We start from the raw sequence: 14,376 nt of genomic DNA on the forward strand, positions 1-14,376 counted from the left end.
TTGTATGACCTCTAGTCCTGAGCTCTTCATGTCACAGTATCTCATGTGACTGTTCTCAGTCAGCTCTGGTCCCTTTTCTTCCCCCCAGCTTTGTGAAATAGAATTGACGTATAATATTGTGTTGATTTGATACGTGTATATATTGTGAAATGATTACCACAGTAAGGTTAACACATCCATCACCTCACAGAATTACCAATTTTGTGCGTGTGGTGAGAACATATAAGGTCTATCTTAGCAGCTTTCAGCTATATGAAGCAGTATTATTAACTGTAGTCACTGTGCTATGTGTTAGATCCCCAGAACTTATTCATCTTATAACTGGAAGCTTGTACCCTTTGACTAACATCTCCCCATTTCCCCATCTACCAGCCCCTGGTAACTACCATTCTAATCCCTGTTTTTTGTGAGTTCAGCTTTTTTTTTTAGATTCCCCAAAATTCTTTATGTTCCAGAAGAACTGACTACGTGGTGCGGCCCAGTACAGGGGAGGAGAAACGAGTGTTTCAGGAGCAGGTAAGAAATAGAGATCCCAGTGTGCATATCTGCATGTGTGAGGCCATGCAGAGAGGTTCTCCCTGAGTCCACACTCCTAGAGGAAATTCACACCTGCAACCTTAGATATACTCTTGGTGGGGATTGTTTGTTGGGGGGCAGAAATGGTGTGAGGAAAGGGGATGGGAAATGTTTTGATGACCTTTTCTTCTGGATAGCAAAATACATTTATATTTTCCTTTTTGTCCCTTTGCCAGTAATGAAGGCTTTGGGAACCATCCTTTCCCACTGTAGCTGGCTCAATATTCTTAGTGTAATAGTCTGTTTCCTTCTTGTTTTGGTCTTTCATTGTATGGGAGCTCTAGAGAGAACCTCACCAATTCTGACTTATGGGCCTTGGCCCTTTTCTGTTGATAGGAGCGTTACAGATACAGCCAACCCCATAAGGCGTTCACCTTTCGGATGCATGGCTTTGAGTCTGTAGTGGGGCCTGTGAAGGGTGTGTTTGATAAGGAGACCTCACTGAACAAGGCTCGGGAGCACTCCCTGCTGCGCTCTGACCGGCCTGCCTATGTGACCATCCTGTCTCTTGGTAGGATCACTTTTTTTTCTCTAATCAGCTGCACTTCTTATTCCCCTCCCCCCAACACTGAGGGTCAGGTGTAGCTTTAGGAAGCTTTGGCATTTGGGAAGGGGGCATTCTACCCCCAGAGGGTTATCAGGAATCAGTGTTTCTTTCCTGAAGCCTGCGCTCCAGTTTATTTTCATTCAGGAATTATTCCCAGGCCAGCTAAATAGTAAGCTTGAGTATAGTGAGCTTGAGTATAGGAATTTGCTTCCTCCAGACTAGGATTCCTTTCAAGATGAAGTTTTTAACCCTTTTTTGTGTCACGAATCTCTGGCTCTGGTGGAACCTGTGGGCCCTTCTCAGAATTATGTCTTTAAATGCATAAAATAAAATGCATAGAGTTCCAAGAGAAACCAGTTATATTAAAATAGTTATCAAAATATTAAAACTTTTTTTGTGCAGAAATATATGTATTTTTATTACGACATTAAATTACAAGATCTAGCAGCAGGCCTTATGCCTCCTGTAATTTCCAAATAGTGATGCATGAAAATGATATTTTGAGTCGTCTGCAGCAGCTGTAATGTGGTATGAAAATACCTAATTTCTGTTACAACATCACAGCACTGCCAGGATATGGTTTGTTACCTCTGTTTCTGATAGTCCTGAGTGTCATATTCAGTCTTGGCTGAGTGTGAGGAGTGTATAGGAAGCTGCCCCTAGAGGGCACTGTCCACCCAGCTCTGAGTGAGTGAGGCAGAGAAGACCTCAGGCACTTGACCCATCAGAGCAAGGAGAGGTAGAGTGTCCTCTGTAGCAGCCCTGCTTGACTCTTGCGCTTTTCATTTTCTGACGTCATCAGTTCGAGACGCTGCGGCTCGGCTGCCTAACGGAGAGGGCACTCGAGCCGAGATCTGCGAATTGCTCAAGGACTCCCAGTTTCTTGCTCCAGATGTTACCAGCACTCAGGTAGGACGGAGATGAGATTCTTTTTGTTTTGTTCCAGAAAGGAGTTTAGAAAAGTTACAAGAAAATATAAAATATAAGTTTTTAAAAAACTAAATGAAAAGGAGGAAAGAAGGGTATCTGAAGACATGTGAACACTGATAACCTAAGACCCTTGCTGTTAGTGAGGCACAAATTTGACTCTCGGCCTTCCTTCAGCTTCCAGAGGTCTTAGGTCATCATCTCCTTCAGGTGACGGCAGGTCTGCTCCGTCTTTCAGGAGTCTCAGTGTTTCTGGTTTTGCCAAGTGATTCATAGTGGGTTTTGGGGGTGCCATCGCCAGGCTGAGATAGGATCAGTGTAGCTGCTATGACTTACACCCAGTGCCCAAGTCTGACTGTCCCTCCTCCCTTTGTTCTGGTTCTCAGGTGAACACAGTGGTGAGTGGTGCACTGGATCGGCTGCACTATGAGAAGGACCCATGTGTGAAATATGACATTGGACGCAAGCTGTGGATCTACCTGCACCGTGACAGGAGCGAGGAAGAATTTGGTGTGTGAGGCCTCTGGGCAGTGTGTTCAGCTAGACTAGGGATGCTCTGATTTTCTGCCCCAATTCCATTACGCTTTTCATTGGCATTTGGGCAGGACAGGACTGTAGAGGCAGGACTTGGTCCTCCAGTGGGGCCTTGGCTCTTCATGAAACCATCCTCCTTACTTTGCTGAGGTTAAACAGTCGTTGAAGCTTATCACTCTTGTTTACAGAGCGGATTCACCAGGCACAAGCAGCAGCAGCGAAAGCCAGAAAAGCCCTTCAGCAAAAACCTAAGCCCTCCTCTAAGGTGGTAAGTGACCTGCTGAGAGAGCCTGACTTAGCAGTTTCAGCGGAGGCCGTGAGGCCTTCCTTCACCTCAGAGCATCAGAAACCACAGGGGTCACACCTTCCTTAGCATACCATGGTTAAATCTGCACTTGAATTTCTCTTTATCTCCTGCCTACAGAAGTCCAATAGCAAGGAGAGTTCAGTGAAGGTCCTCAGCAGTGGCCCCTCTGAACAGAGCCAGATGAGCCTCAGTGACTCCAGCATGCCACCCACCCCAGTCACCCCTGTGACCCCCACCACGCCAGCTTTGCCCGCCACACCAATCTCCCCACCACCAGTTTCGGCAGTCAACAAAAGTGGCCCTACTCCTGTCTCAGAGCCAGCTAAATCCAGCTCCGGGTAAGCTCCCCTCCCCTCCCCTCCCCTCCCCTCCCCTCCCCTCCCCTCCCCTCCCCTCCCCTCCCCTCCCCTCCCCTCCCCTCCCCTCCCCTCCCCTCCCCTCCCCTCCCCTCCCCTCCCCTCCCCTCCCCTCCCCTCCCCTCCCCTCCCCTCCCCTCCCCTCCCCTCCCCTCCCCTCCCCTCCCCTCCCCTCCCCTCCCCCTCTTATGCATGTCCCGAGTTGGCTGTTTTCTTTTTCCCCCAATTTTCCTCCTAGCGTTCTCCTGGTCTCTTCGCCAACAATGCCACAGCTAGGAACAATGCTTTCCCCAGCCTCCAGTCAGACTCCTCCAACTTCTCAGGCTGCTGCCCGTGTTGTGAGCCACTCCGGCTCGGCGGGACTCCCCCAGGTGCGGGTGGTGGCCCAGCCTGGCCTTCCTGCTGTTACCCAGCAGTCATCGGGGCCAGCACAGACACTGCCACCGATACCAGCAGGGCCACAGATCCGCGTTCCAGCCACTGCTGCACAGACCAAAGTCATGCCCCAGGTAAGCAGGGACTACGGACCCAGAGGTGGGCTAGTGAGTTTAGTGGGTAGGCTGGGTAAGCACAGAGGAGCCTTAGATTGTTGCTGCTGCTGCTGTGTATTACAACAACTCATGTAATGTCCACAGCTGGGTGAGTGCTCTTATGAGCTGTACTTTGTCAGTTGTACTTTATATTTTGAGGATCAGAATTTCTGAGAAGTGTGGTGATTTACCCAGGATGGTAACATTAGGTCACTCATAGAGGTGGGATTAAATCCATCCCTGTGATTCTAAATCTCAGGCTCTTTCTATTGTGCCTCTAATCTTAGCCATGCTACTAGCTATTGTGTGATTTTAGGGAAAAGTCTTATTTTCTGCCTCAGTCTCCTTTGCTATAAAAGGGGTATAATATTTGTCCTCAGTGTATAGGAGTGATGATAAATTGGAAACATTCTGAAAATGAAAGATGTGCTACACAAGTACAAGAACTTTGTTGTCCATTTAGAGAGTGGTGAGTGTTAAGCACTGTTGTATTAGCAGCACTTCCAGAGGCACACTTCTTGGGTGGTGGTATGCAGGTCTACATCTTAGTGTCTAATTAAGCTCTTGGCCTCATGCTCTCAACTAGACAGTAATGGCCACCGTCCCAGTCAAAGCTCAGACTACAGCGGCCACTGTGCAGCGGCCGGGTGCTGGGCAGACAGGACTCACAGTGACAAGCCTCCCTGCCACAGCCAGCCCTGCGAGCAAGCCAGCCACAAGTTCCCCTGGGAGTTCTGCTCCGAGTGCTTCCACAGCTGCTGTGATTCAGAATGTTAGCGGGCAGAACATTATCAAGCAGGTAGGTGATCTGACTCCTCTGTCCCGAAGCAGGGGACTGTGGAGAGCTCAGTGATTCCTGACCTTGATCCTTAGTTCTCAGGTATTTCAAGTTCGAGTTCCCACCAAGGGCATTGCAAGCTCTGTAGATGCCAAAGATTCCTTCTGCTCCTTTCCATCTAATTCAGCATTTAGTAGCTGAGTTTTTTAATTTGGGGGAGATTATCTATGAATTTATTTAGTTAAAATCCTGTGGCATAACTTTATATGCTGTATTGGTGTTTCAGCTTACCACTAGAGTAAAAGCATATATTTGTGCTTTTCTGGTTGTGAATATGCAAGGCTCACCATTGAACTTCGTTAGGCAGAATGGCGGCTAGGGCCTGCACTGTGCCAGACATTTTATAAACATTATGTTAATAAAACATCATGGGGTAGGCACTTTGTTACCCCCATTTTACAGGTGAGTGCAACCATATAACAATAGAGGAACATTTTTTCATTAAATATTAGTACTTTTTGTGTGCCAGGCACTCTCCAGAGTGTTGGGGGTTTAGTGCTATACTGCACAGACTTCGTCCCTCCCTCAGGTGCTCCCGGGGCAGGTGTAGTGGGGGCTGTGAACACAGTAAGCAGGGGAGGGGAGCACAGTGTGCTGGTTTAGCTGGGGTGATCAGAGAGGGCCTGTGAGGAACTGACATTTGAGAGATGACTGGGTTGGAAAGTGTGCCATATTACATGTATCTAGAGATACAGCATTCCAGGTATGGGAAGAGCAAGTGAAAATGCCTTGAGGCAGGAATATGTTTGAGGACCAACAGGAAACCCGTTGTGGCTGAGGCCTAGTGAGCAAGTGCAGAAGTGTTGGAAAGTGGTTTCTTGGGAGGTTGCCAGTGGTTCCGTCATGTCTGATTTTGGTTTTAATTCAAATGTGATGGGGAACCATTGAAAGATTGTGACTCAGAATGACTGGATCTAGTTTACATTTTAAAAAGCCCTGGCTGCTGTGTAGAGTGGGCTTTAGGGCAAGAGTGGAGGCAGGGAGACCAGGTTGGAGGCAGGTGCAGTGGTCCTGGTGAGAGGTAACGCTGGCTTCCTGTGAATAGTCCTCGCAGGGTGAGAAGTGCTGGAATACCGAGTGTGGGGTTGAAGGTAGAGTCAGTGTGAATTTTCTGGTGGTTTGGTTATGGGGTCTGAGAAAAGGGAGTCAGGACTGACCCTGTGGCTTTTGGCTAGAGTGACCGGGTAGATAGTGACATCATCTGAGATGGGAAACACTGAGGTGAAGAGACTAAGGCAGACCGAGAGAGAGAGAGGTGCTCAGGAAGCCAGCACGAGCATCAGGTGGGTGGAGGTGTGAGGCCTGAGAGCAGACCACTGCCTGGATATAGGTAGTGAGTGACTCGACTGGGCCCAGTGCCTTAGTAGCTTTTTGGGAATGTGTTCAAAAGAGAACGTAAGGCAAGGAAAAGGAGATATGACGATAGATAATTTTCAGAGTAATTTTGCTTTTGAAGAGAGCAGAGAACTGGAACTGGAGTGGAGATGCGGAGTGGAGCGAGGACTTGTTATGTTCTGGGACGGGAAATGCTGCAGCATGTTTGCATTCTGGGGGCAGTGGTCAGCAGAGGGAAAAGTCACTCATGTGAGAGACAGTCTCTGAGACAGAAGGGCTGCATCTGTTACACATGGGAATGTGGCCACGCTGCTACTCTCAGTGAAGGTTGGCACAACTCTAAATAGGTGTTGTAAGATGGAGAAATGCGAATATATATTATTAGGTAATAATAGGTGGTTTCTCTAGGTTAGAGATATGTGCAGAAGTATTGATCAGCAAAATGCTATGTATTAGTTTACTTAAAAATATCCTCCCCCCTCCCACCCCCCCCCGAAATAGGGAAGGGTAGATAAAACAAGATTGACAAAGTGATATAGCCTTTGAAGTGGGTGATAGGTGCATGGATTTGTTATGTTATTCTTTTGAAAATGTTTTTTCATTTTTAAAAATAAAAAGTTGGAAAAATACATGAAACACACCGCCCATGAAATGAAGGTTTGCTTAATTGTACTGTGTAACCCATGCGGCAGTGTGGATCCTTGGTCAGTGCTGTTTCTCCTCCGCCAGGTTGCCATCACTGGGCAGCTTGGTGTGAAGCCCCAGACCGGCAACAGCATTCCACTCACAGCCACTAACTTCCGTATCCAGGGTAAGGATGTGTTGCGTCTGCCACCCTCTTCCATCACCACAGATGCCAAAGGCCAGACTGTTCTGCGGATCACTCCGGACATGATGGCCACGTTGGCCAAGTCCCAGGTTACCACAGTCAAACTGACCCAGGACCTCTTCGGGACAGGAAGTGGCACTGCCGGCAAAGGCATCTCGGCTACCTTACATGTCACTTCCAACCCAGTCCATGCTGCCGACAGCCCTGCGAAGGCCAGCGCAGCCAGTGCCCCTTCATCCGCTCCAGCAGGTACCACCGTGGTCAAAGTGACTCCGGACCTCAAGCCAGCAGAGGCCTCAAGCTCAGCTTTTCGCTTGATGCCGGCACTTGGCGTAAGCATGGCAGACCAGAAGGGGAAGAGCACAGTGGCCTCTTCAGAAGCAAAGCCAGCTGCCACCATCCGCATCGTGCAGGGCCTGGGAGTGATGCCTCCCAAAGCAGGCCAGACCATCACAGTCGCAGCCCATGCCAAGCAAGGGTCCTCGGTGGCCAGCAGCTCTGGAACTGTTCACACTTCAGCAGTGTCCTTGCCCAGCATGAATGCCGCAGTGTCCAAGACTGTGGCCGTGGCTTCTGGGGCTGCAAGCACCCCCATCAGCATTGGCACAGGCGCGCCCACGGTGCGGCAGGTCCCTGTCAGCACCACGGTGGTGTCCACGTCCCAGGCAGTGAGTACCATTGTGAAGGATAAGGAGCCCTCCCACTTAGGAAACGCCTCTTCCTAGGGACGGAAATGTCCAAGTCACCTCTTTTGACTTGAACAGGCTTATTTGCTATAGACTTTGTTTAATTTTGAAACAAACTTATGAGAGTAGTACATGCATACATTCTTAAAAAATATTAAAACAGGACAGAAGTACAGGGAGTAAAATATAAAATTTCCTTCACCGCCCTCTAACTGCCTTCATGAAGGCTGATATCTGCTGGTGGTTTGGCCTTGATTCCCGGGTCCTTTTCCAGACCATTACTGTACATTGGCACAGTGTAAAATATTCCTGTGAGAGACCTTAGTCTGTATATTGTTCTATGATTTGTTTTATTTAAAAATACGTCTTGGGGATCATTCTAGATCCTTTGCAGATGTTGACTGCGATCTTTTTGATGATACTGTGGCAGCCCATAGAAGGGGTGTGCTTTAACCATTCTTCTACTAAAGGGCACTTTTTCATTGTAAACCAGGGCTACAGCAAATGCTCGCATGTGCATATGTGAACACTTAGAAATATTTCTGGAGCCAAGGTGCCTAGATCGGGCCACAGAGGTATACATATTGAAAGTTCTGATACTCCGGTTGTACCACCAAAAAGGCCATACCAGCCTGCAGTCCAGCCAGCAAACCTAGCCTAACCAGCACTGGGTAGCACATGTTGTTTTAACTTTATGTGGCTCTCTTACTGGCAAGAGTCAGTTTCCCTAATCTGTGTTGAGATTGAGCAGCCAGTCCTGTGCAGACTGGCCTGTGCTTTAGTAGTGGATAAATCTTTCCCAGTTTTCTGTGTGGTTTTTGGTTTTTTCATAGTTTGAGGTGACCCTTTCTATCTTCTGGGTGTTAATTCTGTGTGGAAAGTATTTTTCCCCCCTCTGTCATTTTTTAACCTTGCATATGGTTGGGGCCTTTTGCTCTACAGGTATTTTGTCTGATTAGATCTATCAGTCAACATTTCTTTTATGGTTCCTTGGTTTTATATCTTTTGCCTTTCTTGCCCCAGGGTTGTAAAGATAATTAGCTTGTAGTTTCATAAAATATTTCCAGAGTTTTAAGATAAGTATAACTGATAATCCGTTTGAAATATACTTTTGTGAATAGCATGTGGTAGAGATCTCATTTTATGTTTTTCAAATTATTCCAACATCATTGACTAATTTATCCCTTCCCCACTAACATGAAATACTACATTTATCATAAACCAAATTCTCATGTCAATGTAGGTGTGTTTCTGGATGCATTTGTGTCCATTTAGCTTCTAGATAAGGGGCACTGTTCTGTATTTTATGTGGACAGTAAAACATAGTTTCACTTTTCTAAACAAGCTGCATAGTAAAACCTCAGTGATTTGGGTAAAAGCCAGAGTGATGGAGGAAGGAGGACATATACATTAGTAAAACCAACCAGCCAATAAACCCTGATACGTGGTGGGGCTAAGAAGGAAATATTAGGTTCTCATCTCGCCAAAGTTAGAATAAGAAGGAAAGCAAACGCTTACTCAGTCCACTCTTGTTTCCCTTGAATCCTTCTCATAACAGAGAAAACTGCTATCCATTGGCACCTATCTGTTATTAGTCTGGATAAGTGCCAGGATGGGGCGAAAGTAGGATTACAGTTTTTATGGAAAATAATATAAGGATTAATAAATAATACAAGAATAAACTGTTTCACATACTCTCTGCCCCACCCTGTATGACCAGAACGCATTTAGTGGGGTGGAATTGTTGCGTTTTCCTTTCTCTGTGTAGGAGGCTAGTTCATGAGGGACAATTCAGTTGGTATACTGATGGCCTGAAATGTCTTTAAGTAACTAAGGCATTAAGAAAATAAAACCGCAAGTAAGCCCAACCGGAGCACCTTTCTGTAGCCTTTGACATCGTTCAGTGCTAACGGGCTATAGTTGGGACGCAGCTTTGCACCTGAGTACCTGGCTTCTTAGAACTAGCTCACCCATAGGAGGTGTCGATGCCCTTTCTTAGCAGCCTATCAAACTACACCTCTTGAGTCATTTTTTAAAATCAGATTTACACAGGATTTTATTGTATATAAATTTTATTGTCCACCAAGGGTTAAAAAGCCAGGCAACTTAAAAACAAGTAATACAATTACCAAATCTTAGCCATCCTGAAATCCCAAAGACTAGGCCTTCTCAACATTTTTGTTCCTCTTAGGCTTTATTAGCTTTAGGGTTGGACTTTTCACTTGGTTGCTTTTTTTATTAGTGTCCCCTAGGTAACCTCTTGTATCTCTGGGAGAGGCTGAAAGCACCTAGAGAATGTGGCCGGTTCCACTGTAGCGTGCCCTGCCTTATTGCAGCGAAGCCGGAGTTATGCATTCACTGTATTAACTCCTGAGTGCCTCTATCCTCCCCCCACTACTTCAGACACTGGTTTAGTGCCAAGTGTCAGGGGATAGGCAGATGAGTAATACCCTACCTTTTAAGGAGCTCAGACTCTCACTGTGCTGAAGTGAACACACATCTTCCTTTGTGATTTAGGTACGTGTTTAATCCTGATGAGAGCAGTTATATATGGTTATTACTGCTGTAGGCAGCATGAAAGAGAATGGTAACAGATCAGGTGACCCCTAAGTACAGTATGGGAGCCCTTAACTACAGCAGATGAGCAGTGGTTTCATGGGGTCTCCCTGGGCCCCACCTCAGGAATGTTGGAACCTGGCAGAGTACAGGGAGTGAAAGCCTCTGAGCTCCTCACTCTGTAGCCTTGGAGGTGAAACTGGGTTTTCTTCTCTCCTGTCCCATAAACTTGGTTCCTTTTCTCTCTAGGGGAAGCTGCCTACGCGGATCACAGTTCCACTCTCTGTGATTAGCCAGCCTATGAAGGGCAAGAGTGTGGTCACAGCCCCAATCATCAAAGGCAACCTTGGAGCCAAGTAAGTGCTATAGTGAGGGGTGGGCAGGGCTTCTGTGTGGCTCCTCATTGCCCAGTGGGAAGGCAGCTGGCTTTCTTGGGGCTCTTGGACAGCTCTCCTTCATTGTGCTCAACGAGATTTATTGAGCACCTAGTATTGTTTTAGGTGTTAGGGATACAGTAGTGATTAAAATAGACAAAAATCCATTCTGTCTTCAAGTGGGGAGAGAAATAATAAAGTAAAACACTATATGGGTGGTAAGACACTATGGAGAAAAAGCAAAGAAGGGGACAGGAAGTCCCTAGGCATGACGGAGTCGGCACTGACATGGCTCAGATGCCAATTTCTACTGCAGCTGCTAGGAAGGCCTCACTCGGACATTGGGCTCTGTGGTGTGATAGGTCAGAGGAGGAGGGCTTATTGGGAGCCTGGGCTTCCTGTGGCCCAGACTTAACTGGGGATCGAAGGGCATGATGAAATCATTCTGATGGTCTCAAGGCAGCTGTTTTTACTCCTGCTGATCAAAGTGTGGATATCAGGGTCATTTTATCCTAAGCACCGAGAGCCTTTGGGCTTGCTCTTTCTCATAGGAAGCATAAGAGCTGGAAGAAAGGTGGTTTCATCAGCTGGTTTCCATTTCAGTCCAGAATGCTGAAATTTTTACTGCGCACCAGACCTCCCTGGTTTCCTTCAGTGCATGGCCCAACTCTAGGCAGGAGCTAATACCCTGTCCTTTCTATCCACAGCCTCAGTGGGCTGGGCCGCAACATCATCCTCACCACCATGCCAGCGGGCACCAAGCTCATTGCTGGCAATAAGCCTGTGAGTTTCCTCACTGCCCAGCAGCTGCAGCAGCTCCAGCAACAGGGTCAGGCCACACAGGTAAGGTCCAGGGCAAACTATTGGTCATACCAGGTTTCTCTCTTTCCTTTGCTGTTTGTATTCAACTGATGAGCCTGTTTGTAACCTGCTAACCAGATGCTATCTTTGCAAATAGGTGCGCATCCAGACTGTCCCGGCGTCCCATCTTCAACAGGGAACAGCCTCTAATTCCTCTAAAGCAGTCTCCACTGTGGTTGTGACCACAGCTCCATCTCCTAAGCAGGCACCTGAACAGCAGTGATTCGGAGAGAAATGGCTTTCAAAAATTCCATACCTGCTCCGCCTTCCAGCCGACAGGAAGGAAACAGGAGGTCTCGTCCTCCCTCTAAGCTCATCTGTCTAAGGAAGGGTAGTGGTGGGATGGTGGCAGCAGTGGCTGCGGCTGCGATTCCGCCCCCACACCCCACAGGGTGGACACTGAGGAAGGTTCACGCCAGGTCTCTTCTGCACTGATCCAGAAGAAGCTTCTCTCAAAGTTGTGAGAGGTCACAGTTGTGTCACACAAGCCAGAGTTCCCTCCTGAGAGCAGGATGCCGAGGGCAGGCTGACAGTTGCGGAGTGCAGATGGTGACAGCCTTGTTCTGTGTGAGTCATACTTTTTAGCTTGTGGTCTTCTCCGTGGCTAGTGGTCTGGATAGGAGTTTTGTGTCCAGAAATTTTTATGTAACTTATTTTTATAAAGAGCCTATTGTACATCTTTGTCAAATAGAAACCTGGGCATTAACGCCCCTGAACTGATTCATTCTTTTGACCAGAATTTGGGAATAGCAAGATTCTTATAAGTTGGTGGCTGACTTGATAACTGCATAGTAATGGAGAGGCTCTGAGACGGGAAAGAAACAGGAAGTGAGATTGCGTGGGTTCTCTGAAGCGGGATTGGTTTGGTACTACCTCTTACAGGCGGGGTGTCGGGGTCCTGGCTGTGGTCTGTTTCTTCACCTGCTGACTGTCCTCCAGCCTGTTCACACACAAGCCGAGCCGGTGGGCATAGCAGGTGAATGCCGGCAGAGATGCTGCTTCTGCTGCACAAACTGTTTCAGTTCAGAGATTGCACATTCTCACTGCAGAACAAGAGTCAGCAAACCACGGCCCTTGGGCTGGCCACCTGTTTTTGTAAATAAAGTTTTATTGGAACAAAGCCTGTGCCGGTTTATGTATTTATCTGTAGCTGTTTTCAGTTCAGAGACAGCTGAATAGATGTCATTTGGCCCTCAAGTCTAAAATATTTTTTATGTGGTTCTTTAAAACTTGCTGGCTTTTATTCCAAAGTAGAGATGGCAAGAAGAGAGTGGGTTTCCCTACTACACAGCACTGACCACAGAAAAGGTCAGTGTGGATTGATTACAATTGATCCTGGCTGTTTCATACTTCTCAGTCTCTATCGAGCCACAGGCAGAGGGCTTAGGTGATAATTTGAAATGTATTAAAGGACTGGTGGTTAGGAATATATGCCTGACTCGTGTTGGAACAGGGCTGGTGGTAAAGCTTTTCTGCAGTAACAGCTTCCCTAACTCTTGAAAGTATCCAGCTGGTTAAAGGAAGTCTAGTGACGATACTTTATGGGGTCTCAGGGAGGAAGCAGAGTCGGAGGCAAAGGACTGGAATGGCCTGCTTTAGAGGGGCTTGCTGGGGGGAAGCTGAGGGGTCAGGCATGTTGCGGATACCTTTAGATGGTATGTTGGTGACACAGTGGTTTCCCAGACGTCTCACTTGATTCCTAAAGCATTTCTATAAAAGAGTGGTCATCCCTGTTTTAACTGGGAAAATGCGAGTTTGAGTCGGAGTTAAAGGGAACCAAGATGTAAATCCAGTCTTCTAAGTCAGGTGTCCTTTCTGCTGCCTCCCTAAGAAGAGAATGGCTGTGATGTGTGGTCGTGAGACTTGGGGACCATCCAGAGTTGGGGGTGGTAAGCCTGGATCACAAAGGTGAATTGGTCGAGGTAGGATCGAGCCTTTGAGGGGTAGTAGAGCTGGCACAGAAGTAAGATTGGTAATGGTGAGAGGTAGAGACCACAGTGAGGAAACAAATTGTCTTTTACCGGAGTAAAGGCAAATGTACCTGTTTTGTTTTACTTTAATATTTGCATGTCATTGCTCCCTAGAGTCACGTTTTTCATGAATAGTTCACGTGACAGGTTCTAAATGAGAAAAAGGTAGAAATTTGAGGAATCCCAGTCTCAGATATTTACTGCTGGTTAAAATAAACTTTTTTTGAATTAAAAAATTATTTCATAAATGCAGTTCTGACATTCAGCCCCACCCTCACCCCTTTTATTTACCAAAGTCACCTGATTGCTGTCTCCTTAGTAGCTATAGACATTGACATCTGAGGAGAACAGATGTGTTTCAGGACAGCCTGTCGGTGGAGAACCACACTGGAAACTCCCTTTGGAGTTGTTTAGGTGATGTTACCAGCCTCTATACCAAACATGGGTCCTGGGTGCACACCTCAGGGGCCACAAGAGGTAGTGGCTCCAGGGGGTGTTTCGGGGAACATTCCAGAAGAACCTACGGCGGCCATAGAGTCTTTGAACCTCTGGTTCACAGGTTGGTAAAATTATTTAGACCACATGTCTGAGACTGGATTTGGTGAGTTGCATTGTGAGGGGTTTGTACTTTATTACCATAGCTAAGAGTATTCATGCTAGGGTTAGTTACCTCTGTGATGGTGCCCCAGCCATGCTGTAGAAGGGGCATCAGAATAAACTTTAATGTTTTATGTTTGATCTTCACACCTCACATTCTCACTCTGGAGGAAATACTACATTTCCCTAAAGTATCTTGCCCCACCCCTTTTAAATCAACACAGAACAGAGTAAGTTCCTTCTTCCCACCTCCAGTCCCTAAGGAAAGAATGTGTTTTACGTTAAGTGCCAATAATGGGTCCTCTAGTACTTGCTGAATGAATGGGTTTGTACTCAGCAGGCAAACCAGTGGATCCTGAAAGGATACCCACGGGTTCTCTTCTGAATATTAAATCCGTGTTCTCAAGTAGCTCACTTTTAACTTCTAAGCCACGACTCCCACTCTTAGTGCAGCATCCCTCCCCAAGCTGTCCAGTGCTTCACAGGAATGGTCTCTGCACGTTGTGTGAAGTAGCAGAGAGGAAGGCAAAAATAGGCTTGCTTGAGAGCTGCT

The 14,376-nt window shown here is 47.0% G+C and overlaps 1 protein-coding gene across 6 annotated transcripts in view; it reads left to right on the top strand.

Moving 5' to 3' along the window:
• The window catches only part of NFRKB (nuclear factor related to kappaB binding protein), a 32,310-nt gene extending 18,854 nt beyond the window's left edge, over positions 1–13,456 (top strand). For 4 of the 6 annotated variants that reach the window (XM_081123475.1, XM_081123477.1, XM_081123479.1 and 1 more), the window contains exons 16-27: positions 456–516; positions 913–1,087; positions 1,926–2,032; positions 2,437–2,560; positions 2,773–2,852; positions 3,009–3,229; positions 3,486–3,756; positions 4,364–4,576; positions 6,680–7,447; positions 10,271–10,377; positions 11,103–11,238; positions 11,354–13,456. In XM_081123475.1, coding sequence (XP_080979601.1) covers positions 456–516; positions 913–1,087; positions 1,926–2,032; positions 2,437–2,560; positions 2,773–2,852; positions 3,009–3,229; positions 3,486–3,756; positions 4,364–4,576; positions 6,680–7,447; positions 10,271–10,377; positions 11,103–11,238; positions 11,354–11,479 — 2,389 coding nt within the window. In that variant the 3' untranslated portion in view covers positions 11,480–13,456. The remainder of the gene's footprint in view (positions 1–455; positions 517–912; positions 1,088–1,925; positions 2,033–2,436; positions 2,561–2,772; positions 2,853–3,008; positions 3,230–3,485; positions 3,757–4,363; positions 4,577–6,679; positions 7,448–10,270; positions 10,378–11,102; positions 11,239–11,353) is intronic. The other 2 variants (XM_081123476.1, XM_081123480.1) reach the window with 1 other exon arrangement.
• The last annotated feature ends 920 nt before the right edge of the window (positions 13,457–14,376 follow it).

The sequence above is a fragment of the Miniopterus schreibersii genome (genome assembly GCF_964146895.1).
Source record: "Miniopterus schreibersii genome assembly, chromosome: 20".
In the NCBI taxonomy this organism is placed as follows: domain Eukaryota; kingdom Metazoa; phylum Chordata; class Mammalia; order Chiroptera; family Miniopteridae; genus Miniopterus; species Miniopterus schreibersii.